The sequence below is a fragment of the Centroberyx affinis genome, unplaced genomic scaffold, assembly GCF_046629955.1.
Source record: "Centroberyx affinis isolate AG114_WGS23_722 - 3 ecotype Tasmania unplaced genomic scaffold, CSIRO-AGI_Caff_v1 ptg000880l_1, whole genome shotgun sequence".
In the NCBI taxonomy this organism is placed as follows: Eukaryota; Metazoa; Chordata; class Actinopteri; order Beryciformes; family Berycidae; genus Centroberyx; species Centroberyx affinis.
In genome coordinates, this window is record NW_027279471.1 from 50,001 (window position 1) to 67,500 (window position 17,500).

At 45.0% G+C, this 17,500-nt stretch overlaps 1 protein-coding gene across 2 annotated transcripts in view; it reads left to right on the forward strand.

The window, feature by feature from the left end:
* The first annotated feature begins 5,813 nt into the window (after window positions 1-5,813).
* Window positions 5,814-17,500, forward strand: part of flna (filamin A, alpha (actin binding protein 280)) — a 46,512-nt gene continuing 34,825 nt past the window's right edge. For both annotated transcript variants that reach the window (XM_071521274.1, XM_071521275.1), the window contains exons 1-2: window positions 5,814-6,085; window positions 12,393-12,902. In XM_071521274.1, coding sequence (XP_071377375.1) covers window positions 12,533-12,902 — 370 coding nt within the window. In that variant the 5' untranslated portion in view covers window positions 5,814-6,085; window positions 12,393-12,532. The remainder of the gene's footprint in view (window positions 6,086-12,392; window positions 12,903-17,500) is intronic.

Genomic DNA, 17,500 nt, shown 5'->3' on the forward strand with positions numbered 1-17,500 from the left:
TCTATCTTCACTCCTCACTTGCTTGTCCAAACCATACCTGCTCAAAAAGTATCTGCAACAAGTTCCTAATGTTTGTTTTAACCTTCTTTGAGTACCAGGTGGGTGGGGTTTGCCACAGAGGACAATGCAATAAGCGGCAGGTTTAGACAATCACAGGAAAATACATGAGAGGTCAGTTTATTTTACTTCCCTGTGACTGACAACTGACCTGAAACCATCTGAATTGTCCTGATGCAATAAAAGCCTTCTTATCTTTCACACAGTGTAGGCTAAAACAAACACCAAGAATTATTTTCACATACTGTTATCGTGGTACGACTTGGGATTTTGTGCAATACACACATAGATAAGGTCAGTGAATTATGTGAAAATCAAAACGCAATCCAGATGCAATTTTTCTCTATGCAGGATGTGTTTTCTTCAACTGAAATACTCTCCTGTGCTGCATTGTCACATCAAATTTGAGAGATTTGAAGTACTGAAGAGACTCAACCTGATCTGGTTTTGACATAGAATCTAATTTACATGGACAGGTTTTGGTTTGTTTTGGAGCCGTTTGTGTGTAGTTTGGACCAGGTGAGCTCCAAACTACGTAGCTGTTTTCTGTTTCGTTACCGCGCTGTGCGGTACCCCCACACACACACACACACACACACACACCACTTACACATTGGTCATGCAGGTGAGATAAAAAAAAACCCCAAAATCAAATAGCTTATCAAAGATCTCACTTAAAGGCTGGTTAGAGACTACCACATACTGTATAGCCTGATTACCTCATATAATGTATAGTGTGGGAATAGTCAGAGAGGAAACAGACACTCACTTTCCAGCAGAGCATGTATAGACACACACACACACACACACACACACACACACATGGCTGGGCTTTTCCAGCAGGAAACCCCTGCGACAGATATAACACATTTTCCACTGAAATACAGCGCACCCATGCACACAACCACACAACCACACACATGCATGTATGCGTACACGCACACACTCACACACACAACACACTTGCAAAGATCTCATTATTCCTGAGGTCCTCCTGACGTCTGCAGTGTGTGTGACTCACAGACGGCCACAGACATCAGACTCTACTGTACAGTGAGTCAGTGTGATTTGGCTGCTCGGCCCGACGGTGTCTTACGAGTTCAAATCCTTACAGTACAGTTTACAGTGCTTGCGGTAAGAGTTGATAGCACATATTAAGTGTATTGAAGGAGTGCATGTGCAGGTGCGGTAGGTGTTTAAGTGTAGGTTTGAGCAAACGGTGACAATGGGCTCTTGTTCCCCGGCAGACTAGCTGTGTTTGCTGTTTTGCTGCTTGTGACGAAGATAAAGGGACAGAGTGTTACAGCTTAACTCAATTCTGTTTGTTGTGTTTTGGCTATTTTTACTTCATAAGTTATATCGTGTGTATTCCAATTCTGCTCCAGCCAGGGATCATCATAAGGCAAAACATCCACCAATATAAACACAAACCAATTATAATTTCATAAAACCATTGATTTATGCTTTTTCCCTTAAAATTCAAACCCTCACACATCCTTAGATAACTAAGATTAGTTTTATACTACATACTTATTATACTATGAATTATTATAATGTCAGGCCTAAAACTATATTCTGCAAGTGAGTTTAGGTGGTTTATCCTCCACTGTATCTCTGGTCCTGCTGCCATCAGCGATCGCTCACTGTCACTCTGACCCTGCATACATTCTGCCTGTACTCCATCTCTCATCCCTCTTTTCTCTCATGTGTAGTTTCTGTGCAACTGATTTGTCTGCTTCAGCTGGTCATAAAATATTTCACATGTCTAAATATGGACTCCATTCCATTTAATGAGTAACGTTTTTCCAAATTTACTCCACTTTGTCATATGGGTGCCACTTTTATGTGTGCGAGAGCCTTTGACTTTGAGTTAGAGTGAGGGATGCAAGGAACGAGACATATTTGTTTAACTACCTGCATGAAGGCTTTAATGTCCTGTTTATAGGCCTAATCTAACTGTAATGTGTGTGTGTGTGTGTGTGTGTGTGTGTGTGTGTGTGTGTGTGCAGCTGCCTTTGTGCATGTGTACATTTTATTAGTATCGGCATGTATGTTTATAGTGAGCGGGAGAGAAAGGGTGAGTGCCTGAAGACCCTCTTAGACCGTCTCCTCCATCATTTCCACTTAAACAATTTACCACTTTAGCTCCTTAACTGGCTAACAGAGAGGCTTTGTTATGAAGCTGCCCCCGACTCCCTGACTTTAAAACCACTTTCTCTGTGATTGTTACCTCTTTCCACATTTAAATCTCTCTTTTTCTATCATTAAAACAGCCTTGGCCTCTGTATCTGTCACCACCTCTCTCATTATCTGTCTCTCTGTTTTTCTATCACTATATCACACCTTTAAACCTTTATACCCACTGTCGCCATTATCACTCACTTACTCTCCAGTTTTTACCACATGCTTTCAATCTAACTCTATCCCCTTATCATTGCTACCAAATTTGATCACTCATTCAACTCTTTACTATCAACTATCAATCTCTACCACAGACGTCCGTCATCCACCTTTATCACATTCTGGATGAAATCAGATTAAACACATATTCACTGTCTCTCTCTCCCTCCCTCTCTATGTGATTTATGTGATTTTTCTTTCTTTCCTATCGTGCGTCCTTGCACCCGTAAAGCACAGCAGCCTAGAGGTCAGGGTGGGAGGAGGTGATTCCCAAGGAGGAGCGAGCAAGAAGACAAAAAAAAAAGAAAACAGAATTGAGGAAAACATTAATCAAAGTTTGCTTTCTTAACTCATCTCTCCTGCTGCCTCTTTATATCTCTCTCCATCTCCTCCCATTCTGCACCCTGGCTTTCCCACAGCGGCCATTTTGAACTTACGTCACACTCAGAAGCTCACAAACTTTACCCAGAAGATTGGCATATAGGCTAGACTAAAACTATGTTACTTCAACCCATAGTGAGAACCTCAGATAGACTTAACAAATATCAAAAGCTAGCAATCCCAGGAACAACGACTACAAGGACTGCTTGAATTTAGCATGAAAATTTGCAAGCTTACTAGCTAGTTAGCTATAGGTACCTAAGCTAGATTCCGGTAGAATTCCTAGCTATGCTATATAGCTATAGCAGGAGAAATATATTACTTTAAAATGTGAACCTATATCACTCTGGATGCTTGAGATCCATTTGTTTCTAATGTTTTTCAGTGAGAAATCTGTGAAATGATGAATGTTCGTCCAATTCTCTACATTTGTATGATGTGCAGGACATAGCTGGGCTGTCTTACCCCGAGTGTGATGTAGCCTAAAGTCAATAAAGTCAATATGTCAGTAAGCTCTCTACTCCCCCATTTTACCCTCACTCACTCTGTCTTTCATTTTTCTATCTCCCTCTCATTTCACTCTTACGCCCCTCTCCAACCTCCAACCTCCCCATCTCTCAGCTGGTTGAGCCTGTCAGCTCTTGACTGCGTTAATGGAGCAAACTCCTTGGCATCCTCTCCCATAAGCAACATGGCTGACCCCTTTATTTCAAACAATTATTTATTGATTGTATATTGAAACAAAGAAACAGATTACAGCTTAAAAATAGCACAGCAGAAGGAAGTAGATGAGACGAGACTGAAAAGAAGAGACATGTGACATGGCCGACCGCGACGCCAGTGCAGAGCACAGTGGTTGGCTTGGAATTTGACGGAACATCATAATATTTATTTGTCCTGCTTTGTGTATCTTCCACTTAAACTACGGCTCCAGATGCAAGATGGCACACAAGCCTACATGTCAAACAGGGTTCCCACATGAAATGAGTTTATGTATATGAATATGAAAAATCAAGAGACTATCAGTCATTTGGGTCCCAAGATGCATTAAAAGATTAAAAAACAGAATGAACTCTTTGGTATAAATGTTAACCTGAAAACTGGCAAGCTTCATTAGCTCTATATCTTATGCTAAATCTAATAAATGTGTTGTATTGTATTGTATTATACTCTATAGCAGAGCAGTGTGTGTGTGTGTGTGTGTGTGTGTGTGTGTGTGTGTGTTTGTGTGTGTGTGTGTGTGTGCATGTGTGTGTGTGTTTATCCAACCAATAAGCCTCTGATGATGTAACTTATACAAGTTGCATAGAGATGATGTCACTGACTGACTGGACGAGCTCAGAACCAGAACAGCAAACAGCTGGATCTAATTAATACAGACCGATCCAACACACACACACACACACACACACACACACACACAGATAAAACTTTACAGCTTGCTTCTCTGTATCTTAAATGAAGGGGAGTTGAAGGGACGGGTTGATAACTACAGGTTTTATGGTGCTTTCACAGAGATCCATCACTCCTCTCCGGCCTCCTTCTCCCCATTTCTCCTCCTCCGCCCTCCTCCCCCTTTCTGCCTCCTGTCTGCCCATTCTCCTCACCATCTTTCTCCCCTCCCTCTGTCTCCTCTCCCTCCCTCTCTACTGCTGCCATCCTCCCTCACAAAAAAGAAATATAGTGATCCTACAATAAATTTTAGAAGGATATTATACTAATATTGCAGGAAAACCAAATGCTGTATATAATATCCTATAGTAACATTATAGGAATATTATAGTGATACCATAGAAGAAGACACCATTAATTACAATACGATCAGTATAAACTCACTCCAGTATAGTCTAGTCCTATACAGTAATATTATAGGAATAGCCTACTATAGTGATACCATAGGAAAAAAAAGTACTATAAAGTAAGATAATAATACTGTATTGAGTACCACACACACATTTAAAGCCCTATAGGAATATTATAGGAATTTTATAGTGTATACTATACTATATTTTATAGTATAGTAGGACTACAGACACACTCTACATCACTATAGGAATATGATAGTGTAATCCTAGGAGTAGTACAGTGACTTTTCTATTGCGTCCTCCCCTCTTCCTTCTCTCCCCCTTTTCCTGTCCTCTTTCTCCTCTTCCACCCCCCCCCCCCATCCACCCCCCATCCACCCACACACATACACACTCCCTCTCCACCTCCTCTCCTCCTCCCTCCTTCCTCTCACTAGACTGATGAACTGTAAGTAGAGGGCACAGTAGAGGCCGAACATTCTTGTTCCCTGAGCCAATACTCAGCTGGAGCACACACACACACACACATGCACACACACAACACACACACGCACACACACACACACACACACACACACACACACACACAGACAAAGCCCCCCTCTCTCTCTGGCGTTGAGTCAGAGCAGGGTTTGACAGAGAAACATGGCTCTCCATGTTCACTGGTCTGCCTGAACAATAACAGATAACAGGAAAGAGACGACAGAGGGATGTGGGGACCTACCAGCGACTCTCTCTCTCTTTCTCTCTCTATCTATTTCTATCTCTCTCTCTCACACACACATACACACAGAAAGACAGAGAAATTGAATTAAACTGAAAGAAATGTAACTGATTTGAGAGAGAGAGAGAGAGAGAGAGAGAGAGAGAGAGAGAGAGAGAGAAGGGGGGAGACAGAGAGGATCCATCGGCACCCCCGCAAGGCAAAAAAAAAAAAAAGATGTGAGGGAGAGATAGGGGCACCCATGGGCCGCTGACATCATACCTTTAAAATCAGGAAGGCGCGGTCATGACGTCACCTCTATAAAAAAGAAGCATAGAGAAAAAGAGAGAGAGGGAAAGAGAGAGAGAGAGAGAGACAGAGCAACACCCCCAACCTCCTCTGATACTTTACCACTTTACCAATTAAGGCTCTCACTGTAGAGGAGAGAGAGAAAGAGAGAGAGAGAGAGAGAGAGAGAGAGAGAGAGAGAGAGAAGGAGAGGTAGAAAAGAGCAAAAGAGCGGACGGACTATCTCTTTCTTCCTTTTCACCACCAGTACAACCAATACACCCATTTCCCCCCACCGGGACCGCGCATGGGGCGGGAGGTCCGGGTTGACGGTGCAACACACGCTCTCTGAGCAACTTTACGCGCCCCGACTGAGCGGACCGCAGAGACGCACGGACACCGGACACACACCGACCACACACACGCATCAACCTCACAGGCTGCAATACATGTAAGTGCCGACGGTTTGTTTTGTCCCGCTGCAGGCGTGTTGCTGTGTTTTCCATGTTGATAACAGCCTATTGAGGAGATAACGGCTGAGTGCACGTTATGCGCTCCTGTATAGATTGTCATTAATCATCAAAACTAGATAACCAGTCGGTGATCATCATGAGCCATACAACTACCAATACAAGCAAAACACAGTTATACTTTGAGAAAAGCATTCATTTGTATCCCTTTATTCTTAAAAAAGACCCTATCTTTCATATAACATGCATCAGTTTGATGCGACTTTGGATACTGGATACTGTGACTTCATGTCATAAAGTTGTATGTCATGTCAAGTGAGTTTAGGTGGGTGTACCCCCCCACTACACCCCTCCTATAGCTCTGTTTTAAAGGCTTGGGTGCCTGTTTGGGGCGCTGGGAGCGGAGTTTCAGAAGCCAGCGGTGCGGGATGGGAGCTGGACACCGGACGGTTCACTGCCTTTACCGGGTGGGCTGCCGCGGTGCGCCACACCTCACGCACCACTGACTTTTATAATGCATGCTGTCTCTGAGGTCTGGTCTAGACCCTGCCGGGTCGTGTGTTGGTTAGCCAGGCCGCCATACAGCCACATATGATGGTGTTTAGTGTGACATTTAAACGCTGCGGTGGTCAAACATCAAAACATTACGGCAGATGATGTCAGCCTGGAACTATTGTGTTGGGGCTCATCCATCCATCTCACTTCATTCCTAAACACACACACACACACACACACACACACACACACACACACACACACGCCGCGGCAGCAGCAGGAGCAGCAGACTGAAGCATCTCCCCGGTATTATAATTAGGGGCTCCACACCAAATATGGTAAAACACGGACACTGTCCTGCGCTCAAGCTGAGCTTTACCGGAGGGGGCGAGTGGTGGCCGCGTGCGCCCTCCGCCGCCGGGAACGGGTCTCGCACCGCCAGGCGTGCGATACGCGCGCACGCACCACACGCACTCCCACATGGGCAGCTCACACGCGGTGACTTGGTTCATGCTCAGGATCTCCGTCTGAAACGATAGCAGCTTAACTTAGTTTCAGCCATGAACAGATTTAAGAGTAATCGCATTAGTTCTGGAGTCTTGTGCATAAAGTTTCCTGACCTATCTAAAAATAAGGTTATATGGTCATGTGACCGGACCAGTAATTGTAAACCATAATCAGGTTAATCTTAGGTATTTTACGCATACAGATGTAGACTGCTGTCCTGAGTTTTATGAATGCCTCCAGTGGCACACATGGCAGCTAAAATAAGTATATGGAAGCAAGTTTGATTGTAGTGACAGCTGCCACCAGCCTCCTCCTCATCTTTGCCCTCCTCTGTCCTTTCTTCTGTATCTTTTTCATTTGTTTGGTGAGAAGGAGAGAGATTGAAGCAATGGAATGTGTTGTTTATATTCCCAAAGTGAATATAGCCTGTAGATCAGAGGTTTCCGATGTTTTCTGGCAGGTGACTTCATACTGAGGTCATAAAATTCCCATAAACCCATCATAATCAGATTTTAGGTTACTGATGTTTACTGTACCCCACATGAGCCTGTAAGCCTGACAATGAGTTTGAAAAAGACTTATCATGATTTATAATGCAACAACACTTCACTATTGGCACTGATGTTACTACTTCTAATAAAGACGATGACAGTGATGAAGATCATGAAGAGGACAAAGTCCAGAAGGAGGCTGCTGGTAAAGACAGTGTGAGCAGTAGAAAGTTAGACTAATCGTGTCCTTATTTGACATACTGCCTGGCCTATATTTTCACCTACCCAGTGCCACTGAAACACACACACACACACACACGCTCTCTCTCTCGCTCTCTCTCTGCAGGAAAGCACAAAGCCGTAACTTTGCTGTAATCTGTGCGGTTCACTTTCTACTGTAGATGTGTGTGTGTGAGTGTGTGTGTGTGAGCTGTGGTTAGTGGCATTGTGTGCAGCGCTCATCTGACTTCCTCTGCTCAGTTCTGCTCTGCTGGGCTTGCGACTCATGGGGTGTGGTGGCCGATGGTGAGAAGCTGCTGGTGTCTGCATGGCTGGCACAGCAGGAGAGAGGGACAGTTTGGCTATGACTGTTCTGTAATGTCAACAACAGTCTATCTAATCTAATCTGACGTTGTCTAATGTTATATCTAATCTTCACCAGATCAGCATTACATCATCAGCATTATAGCTATTCATTCATAGTAGTTTTTCATAGTTTCCTCTAGTGAAAAGTTGTATAGTATCAAAACAGGACTTCTACTCCGTCTAATTGCTCTCAAAAAATCCCTCTATCTCTCTCCTCAGCCCTGACACTTTCACCCTGACCTTGCACTCCTCATTATTGGTTGTTTGTAGGGCTTATTCTGCTGTTACACCCATTGCAAGCATCAGCTAAATGCCTAAAGTGTCAATGTGAAATGACAGTAATTGCACAATTATAATTGCACAATTGCACAGGATTCGTTCCTCAGCGCCCTGCTCACCCTTGATTTGGGCTAGGTTTCCCCAAACCTTATTGGTACTAAGGTCTTTCGTCACTGGTGTAGGCTCAAATGGAAAATGATGTCAGTAGTCAGTAGGAAGCTTCTCTTTGCCCTTTGAAACCGATGTGGAGGAGGATCTACACATCAGCTCTAGTCATGTCAATGTCAAGCCATAGACCTCCAGGGTCAAGTACAGAGCTGAATTTGTATTCCCATTATCCAATGAAGTGAGCTTGTTGCAGGTCATGGGGTTACTTACCAGTCATACAGGCAAAGCAGAGGAGATGGCTGGAGGGGGAACTAAGAAGAGGAGATACATTATAAGAGGAGAGAAGGGGAGAGAGGAGCAGAGCAAAGCAATGAGAGAAGAGCCAAGGTGAAGAGATGACATGACAAGAGCGGATGAGGAGGTAGAAAGCTGAGGGGGGAGAGGAAAAGAGGGAACGTGAAGGAGAAAGCAGGAAATTAGAAGAGTATGCGGACACAGTGCAGTACCATAAATCATCACTAGAGTGCGCCAAAAGACAAGGCAGAGGTATGAGTTCAGTCCTCAGATATCAAGACGTTTTCTTTATGTGTCCTAGGACAAATTCCAGTCAGACAATAGGGGCCTGTGAAGGGCACAACACAGTGAATATGAGACGTTTGCACCAACTTCACCCGCTTTCACTGACTTGCAGGCAGCAGTGTGTTGCGCTGTCTTAAGTTCAATACGATCCAAAACACAAGAAGCTTTTCCAGTGCCAATAACTGCTCCCATGGCAGGTTATCCATAAATATATGACTATATAGTGTGTGAGGAACCTGGGTGATCCCCTCTAACAGGAAAACAGCCAGGATCATCTACTACATAATATAATTTCTATGTCACTGTATCCGTCCACTTACTTACTGTCTTTTGCTGCCTCACTTCTTCTCCTTTTTAATATGTTCTCTGTCTTAGTTTTCACTGCTAATCTGTCTGTTCTCCTCCTCTACCACAGCTAATATCCACAGTATTCATAGCTTTTAGCTTTAATTATAGTCAATACCTGTAGTGTACTGAGGCAAGTTTGTACGTAATGAAAGTTGTGAAATGCAGCAGATTATGCATCTAGGGACCACAGTTGAATTGCTTAAAACTGCCTAAGTCTATTGTTCCATTGTTTTTAAATGGCCCAGTGAATGCAAAAGCGCGCTGGTGCTGGATTGTGTGTGTATATGTGTGTGTGTGTGTGCGTGCATGTGTGTGTGTGTGTTACGTTAATAGGGTTCTTTTATTGGGGGGTTATTAAGGCGGGGGGTTGCAGAGTTGTTATGGGGGTGTGTGTGTGTGGGGGGGGGGCATTCTTCAGATTCTCCCTCGACCAGACGCACGCACACGCATGCACGCGCACACACACACACACACACACACACACAAAGGGAAAGCATTCTTAGATGGCTGCCGGCCACACTGTGGCTCCTGGCACTGAGCTCCTTATTTAGTCAAAGCTGCAGAGTCGCATCTCCCCCTGTCTTTACAGCCACTGCTGGTCTGTTAGCCGAACTCACAAACAGAAAAATCTAGAACGATCTCAGCTTGTTGTGTGTTGAGAAAAACAGACGAGATTAAATTACTTGATCATCCTTGAGTTCCCTCAGAGATGCTTACAAAATTTGATTAACAAAATAGATATTTAACTATGTTTCCCTGGGGCTTCCTGCTGGATTAGTGACAGAGGGAGAGGACTGTGTGAATCTGCATCATGACCTTTGTCCTGTGGTTCTCTAAAGCAGAAATCTTCAAAATAATCCTTAACATACGTCTGTGATGTATGAAGGGAAACTTGAGGAAAGGTGTCCTTGTCAACACAAATTATGAAATACATACTCCTCATGGATAGAGATTTTAAGGAAAACATGAGACGAAACATAGAGTCACCACCCCACCATTACTACATTTTGAGAAAATGCCTGCTGGTCTATATGACGTCTATGTAACCCGTCATAAAACACACAATCTGTCATGAGTATAGCGCATACTTAGTGTATGATCTCATCTGGCTGTTTGGGCAGTATAGTACAGCTGAGAGACAGAGGGGAGGTGGGTGAGGCTGGCGTCTAGACACACTCACTGTCTGGCCCATCTGCACTACGACCTCTTTGGAGATAAGACTCTACACACAGCATGACGTCACACAAACTGACACACACACACATCTGCGCACACATAATATGTAGACACGTGCACAAACACAAACAACCATACACCCATGAGCTTATGAGGATTGACTGATGCCCCTCCCCCTCTGGATATCTCCCAGCTGAAGTCATGCCTGGAAGTCCGCGTCTCATACACAAATATTTATTTCACTGCGGCCTGGGACCCATGACCTCCGCCTTCCACAAGAGCACTTGATCGCCTCATACAGACCCACGGGTGCAGCTAGGAACTCTGGGTCCCCAGTCAGTGGGCCCTCCCACCCCAGTACATCTAGTAGAGGATCACCTTGCCTCTCTGAAGGCCCCCTCCAGCTTGGAAAACGATCCCCTCTTCCCCCAATAGCGGCGCCCTTGTGTTGAATCCTCGAGCAATTACTTTGACAAATGATGGATGGAAACAAATGAGGGGGATTAAGGATGATTGTGTGTTTCTTAAATTGCTTGTTCATTTCACAATTTGAAAAATATTAAGGGTTGCTTCAATGCGAGAGCACAATTTGTGGGCTAGTTTCCTTTTTGTCGTTTTGTTTAAGGATTACGAGACAGAGAGGGAAAGAGAGAGAGAGAGAGAGAGACAGAGAGAGAAAGAGAGAGAGAGAGAGAGAGAAAGAAAGAAAGAAAAAAGAACAAAAGAAAGAAAGACACAGAGGGGGGGGGGGGGGGGGGGGGGGGGGGGTTGTGGTATGAAAGTCCCCAGATATTTCTAATCCCTCAGGGCAAATCAGGCAGCTATGTGGTAGTGTCTTCCCATCTGCCCATCTACCCCTCAGGTAATGTATATACAGGTAGAAAAGAGCCCTGGGCAATGGTGTGTGTGTGTGTGTGAGAGAGAGAGAGAGACAGAGAGAGAGAAAGCGGCAAAATGTGTTTTAGAACATAGTGAGCATGATTGCTGATCAAGCCTTCTCACTGTGTTGCTGTTAAAAGTTTGACCTTGTTTGCAATCTGCAGACACAGCAGCATCTGTTATCTTTTAGGCAAACATGAAAAAGGCTAAAACACACTTTATTCAGGGTCAGTCATCTGCAAGTAAAGCACATTTGCCCCACTTATTTCTGTGATCCGGGCTGCTTTCCCAGTGGTTAGAGCTTGGTATAAGTTGGTATGGGTTTGTGGCTTGGATGTACACCGGATCAGTGGTTCCCAAAATTTGGTCCGGGGACCTCTTAGGGTCCTTGAGGGGTTTCCAGGGGTCCACAGCAGAAAGAGGAATAGTTCAATTATACTGTTATTTCAGTCACTAATCTGATTTATCCCAATGACCGAATGTATAAGGATGACTATGTTAATCTTGCCTTTACTTTCTCCAGTTACCTCCCTTCTCACTGTAGAGACAGGCATGTCAGTATTAAATCATAAATAACTTCACAATAAGTTCACTGGGACACAATCTTATTAAATATATGAAACGTTTTGGGAATATAGCTGCTTCACTGTTTATGAGCGAGGAAAACACTTATCCTCCACTCAACATGTCATGAACTGTTTCTACTCAAAATGACTCCCTTTTTTTTCTTTTCAGTGCCATAAACGCCTACTTTCTTTGCGAAATCACTATCTCCAGGCTATAACTCTCACTCTCTCATGCTCACTCCTTTCTTTCTTTCTCTTTTCGCTCTCTCTTACAGACAAGAGGGAAACTTCAGAGAGAGAGAGAGAGAGAGAGAGAGAGAGAGGGAGAGGGAGCGGCCCTGCAAAGTTGAGCAGACTCCACCCTAAAAAAAAATCCAGCCAGCCAGCGAACGGAGAGACAGCCGAGACGATAAAAATGAGTGGTTCCCACCCCCGGCTCCACCAGAGCGCCGCGCCCGCTCCCAACGCTCTCTCCCCGGACAAGGACGCAGAAATGCCCGCCACGGAGAAGGACCTGGCCGAGGACGCGCCATGGAAGAAGATCCAGCAGAACACCTTCACCCGCTGGTGTAACGAGCATCTGAAATGCGTCAACAAGCGGATCGCCAACCTGCAGACAGACCTCGGGGACGGGCTGCGGCTCATCGGGCTCCTGGAGGTCCTGTCCCAGAAGAAGATGTTCAGAAAGTACAACCAGAGGCCCACCTTCCGCCAGATGCAGCTGGAGAACGTGTCGGTGGCCCTGGAGTTCCTGGACAAGGAGAACATCAAGCTGGTGTCCATAGGTGGGTCCCATCAGCCTCCTCTAGACTCTGCAAAACCATGTTGTGTGCAATGAATGAGTGCCAGTAGTGTGTGCCACTGCTTCAGATGAAAGGGCGTGCATTGTTGGTCAGTGTAATCTATCCGCACCCGCTACAGGTGGCTCCCAAGTGGGTTTCCATCCATTCTTGTCTGCTCTTGTGCATAGGCTACATGCTTGAATTTCTGGAAGAAATCCAGTGGAAACGAGCTGAGTAATAGCTGAACTGGGCTGCGTTGTCATAGAGGGACACGTTTTTTAAAGTACAGAGCATGTAAACGTGGATGTAGCTGCTTTTGCGCGTTCACTTTACGCAGTGCCGCTGACAGCAACTCGCAAAGTAGCGGAATAAAGTTGAACAATGTTGTTGCTGCGCGTTCCCTAGAATAAATACAAATCAATCGCCCAGTAAAGAGAAAAATCACGCGCGAGTCCACAGTTTTCCTCTGTGAACGAGCTTTAAATAAGCCTACGGGAAAGTTACCAGCGTTGATAGCTTTAGCGATTGTGTTTTGTATGAGAAACTAGGCGTTTTCTGGTTCGCTGGTGTCCAGGGGCGCAGCGCTTTGTCTCCGGCTGTCCAGATTTGAGGCGGGTTGTTTTCTGGGGGGCCCCAGGCTTTCTGTGTTCCCCTGCCGCCTGGGCCGGGCTGGGCCGGGCCGAGCCAAACTTTGTGGGCCAGGATGTAGTTCAGGCCTAGTAGGCGAGGAGAGCTGATTCTGAAACACACACACATACACACACACAGGCCTATTGTCTGTGCTGGGCCAGGCTGGGTCTCCGCAGCGTTACTACTTGGCTCACACTTGGTGACATAAACTGGTAGGTTTTAATGGGCTCAGCCTACATGCAGCTGCCTGCCTGCTCATAACACTGGAGTGATTTTGCAGTTGTTTATGTGACTGCCAATGACATAAAATAATTTTCTGCTGAGCGGATCATAACTTCTGTCTCTGACTTAGAGTTGAATGATTACATATTATGTAATGGCATATCATAGTAGAATAGATTGTCTTCAGATTTTAACATTCCTCCCTACACAGAAGAGGAGACCACATCACAGCAGTCAAAAGATGCTCAAGAGTCCTTGAGGGTGTTGTAGGCGGTCCCAAGTTCAATTTCACTATTTCACTCACTAGGAGAGATTGTGTAAGAATGTCTATACTGATCAGAGGTTTCACTCCCACTGTTATCACCCCACCTATAATAAAGACAGACAACAAAGCTGTTCTTACATGGGTCCCTGTGACAAAACCTTTACCAATAGAGTGTTACAAAAAGTTAGGTAACCGTCCCTCTAACTGACTGAGTCGCTGAGTATCTATGAATCAGACATGAGTCCCAGTCATCCCCCGGGGGCATGTCGGCTTCAACGCTTGCTTCATGATTTCTACAGAGATGTTGCCGGTCTAAACCACATACTGTAGAGGGGACGGCACAAAAGGAACTTATGGGCGCAAAATAGATACAGCTGCACAGAGAGGAACAGGCGCGGCTGCTTCGGTTAGATTAGATCACATCAGTAGAGATCGTGTTGGTATCATTGTCATGCCTCATGCTCTGTGTGTGTGTGTGTGCGGTAGGACTCAGGGGTCCGTACGTGTAACTGTGTGTCTCTGATTATTCATGAACTCATGAACTCATGGACGCTACATATAAGATGCCACCTAAAGTTCCAGACAAATGTGTGAGTGTGTGTGTGGATGGGGGATGGGGGGGGGGGCAGATTCCCAGCACTCCTGTCATCTTTCTGTCTTTTCATCTGCTTCCAGAAATGTGTTTGTTTCCTTTTCTATTTTAGGATTTCAGTGTTTGAGCCACACAACCCCCCATTCATTTCTAAAGGGAGATTACTTTTCCTGCTTTGTGTGTATTCCTGATCACACTCCCGCTCCTGATCACTGCTGTGCTGACTGTGTGTTTTAATTAAACAGTGCCCTCCTGGCATTCAGACTGCGGTGCCAGGCGCTGATGACCCATCCCGGTCAGCACTGTCTGTCTGTCTGTCTGTCTGTCTGTCTTTCTGTGCCTGACTCACCCTCACCCCTTTTGAGTCATTTAATCTGGAGATGAGTTGGGAGCCCGCTCTCCTCTTCTACTTCCTCCTTTCACTGCGGAAAATGGACACACCCAGCCAGCAACCCTCACCACAAATTACTAAACTGCCATCAGTGCTCAGCATGATGCATGAGGTCTCTCTCTCTCTTTGGTTTGAAGCTCTTGCTGTCTTTCTTTCTGTCTTTTGTGTGTTTTTCTTTCAGCAATTTACTTCTAAATCTTGAACTTTCTCTCCACTACATTCTGCACTCCACCTTATTTTCTCAGTAAATTAGTTTTGTTGTTTTTCTTTAGCTAAGAGCACTTTTATATCTGTCGCTGTTCTGTCCCTTTATTCCTTCTTTGTCTGATGTCTGCTCTCTCTGTTTGAGAGCCCTGCACAGAGAGTTTGGGCAGGTTGTACTATAGGCTCCATGTTTTGATCTAGAATTAAGAAGTATTGGCGAGTATTGATACGCGTCCGTGCCCACCATAACATTCACGGTCAGATGCCCAACAATAACAAGCCAGTAATATTCTCCATTCCACAAGCAAGCAAGGTACCTAGCAATGGCCTTGGAGCTGCACTGTAGAGCTAACATGATTATCATGAAAAGTACAATGGCCAATGGCTCAGTTCTGTGCAAATGAGCATCACTCGCATGAGGGTTGAATTATTATTTGATATAGGTCCATCTTCTGTTTGCAAAACCCGCCTGTCCATATTTCCATTTAAGCAGACTGAAACAAGTTGTTGGTGTAACTGAGAGGATCTCAGTAGTTAAGTAATGCAGCTCTGTCCACCACAACAGGTAATCTCTCTGTGCAGCTTTGACACAAAACCAAACCTCACATGACCTGGCACCAGGCAGTAGGCACATGATTACTGATAAATCCACGCCAGAACCCACATGTATTGAGTCAAGAGCTTGATTCATGAGTGACGAGGCTGCCACCTAGCCGGCAGTGGCGTGAATGAGGTGAGAAATTCACTGAGTGGCGCTGATTAAATCAAACAGACTGAAGCTCATTTATCCCTCATGCTGTCAAGATAGCAGATCAACTCTCTATCTCCAGTTCCCTGGTCATTCATTTTTCTGCTCTCTCCAGTCTTCATTTTAATGTGTCTTGCATGTGTTTGTTGTGACTTTGTTTTCTGTTGTACGCCTTCCTTCAAACCAAATTTCCCATTAGGGACAAGGTCAAAGAGAGAAACAGACAATGATGACTTAAAAGCAAGGTGTGTGTGAGTCTCTGTCATGCATACGTGTGTGTGTGTGTGTGTGTGTGTGTGTGTGTGTGTGTGTAATGGCTGATTGGTGGATGAGTGTGTTGTTAGGTATGCCAGAGTTGTTCTACCAAGTTGATTTATTTCGTCTATAAAGCTGAGGCTCTGTCAGGACATTTCTGCTTTGCTCTGTTCGGTTCACTCGGGGAGAAGTGTGTATGTGTGAGTGTGTGTGTGTGTGTGTGATGGGATTGAGGAGAGTGTGTTAGGACTGTGTGCATATTCCACTGTGCCCATCACTCTCATGTTTGGACAAGTTCAATCATTTCACTTGGCATCACCTGGGTGAATGTTCATCTTAGCATGTTCATCTTGCCATGTTCATCTGTGTGTGTGTGTGTGTGTGTGTGTGAGAGAGAGAGAGCTTTAACACACACTGGTGGTTCAGCAGAATGGGACTAGGTGACCATCTTATTAATCAGTTAAAGGTGCTCTTTGTGGACAAGTGAATGCCTTGTCAGCTTCTTGTCAGCAGCATCTTCACTCAGCAGCCCAGCCCAGTGGGATTTTAAGACCTTTCATAACACTTGATCTGTACTTGACTGAGCCTGCATCGCTCAGTGAAAACAATAAGATGGCAGTAATAGTGCCAGACTCTCCCCGTCAAGTCATCCATAGACAGGATGTGAAATATACAGAGCTATGGTGCAACTCTGTACCTGGCTGCTCTCTGCACACAGGTTGAGACAGAGGCCCGTTTGGCAACAACCAGGCTGTCTCCACCTGTTATGTAATGATGATATGTGTTATATACTGCTGAAAGGAATGGAAACAAGGAGACAAATCTGTTTAAAACTGTTGGTGCTTCCAACTTGAAGTTTACCCAGTGCTGGTGTAAAACTAGCCTTAGAATAAGACCGCTGACCTGGATGAGCTGGTTTCAGTCATGATGGATTACATTGTCAAGGGTGCCGGGGGGTGACACTGATTCACCATGACTGTGTATAGCTGCAGTGACTTACATGAGTCTATTAGATTTGACCAGCTAGACTCAGCAAGATGTCCCAGATGAGTGTGTGCCTGACTGCCCCCGCTCTGTTTGGCTCAGCTGGATGCAGAAATGAAGGTTTGCAATTTCAGCAGGACTTTTGGTTCAATAACAACCCAAATGTATTTCCCTTCAGAAGAGGCTACACTAACAAAGGGGGGAAATCTTTCCAAGAATCAGACTCTAGAGGCGAATCCCAGGTCCACCCACACCTCACTGCCTGGGTTGTTCACTGTTCATCACTTGGTGGATCTTCAGGCAAAGGCAC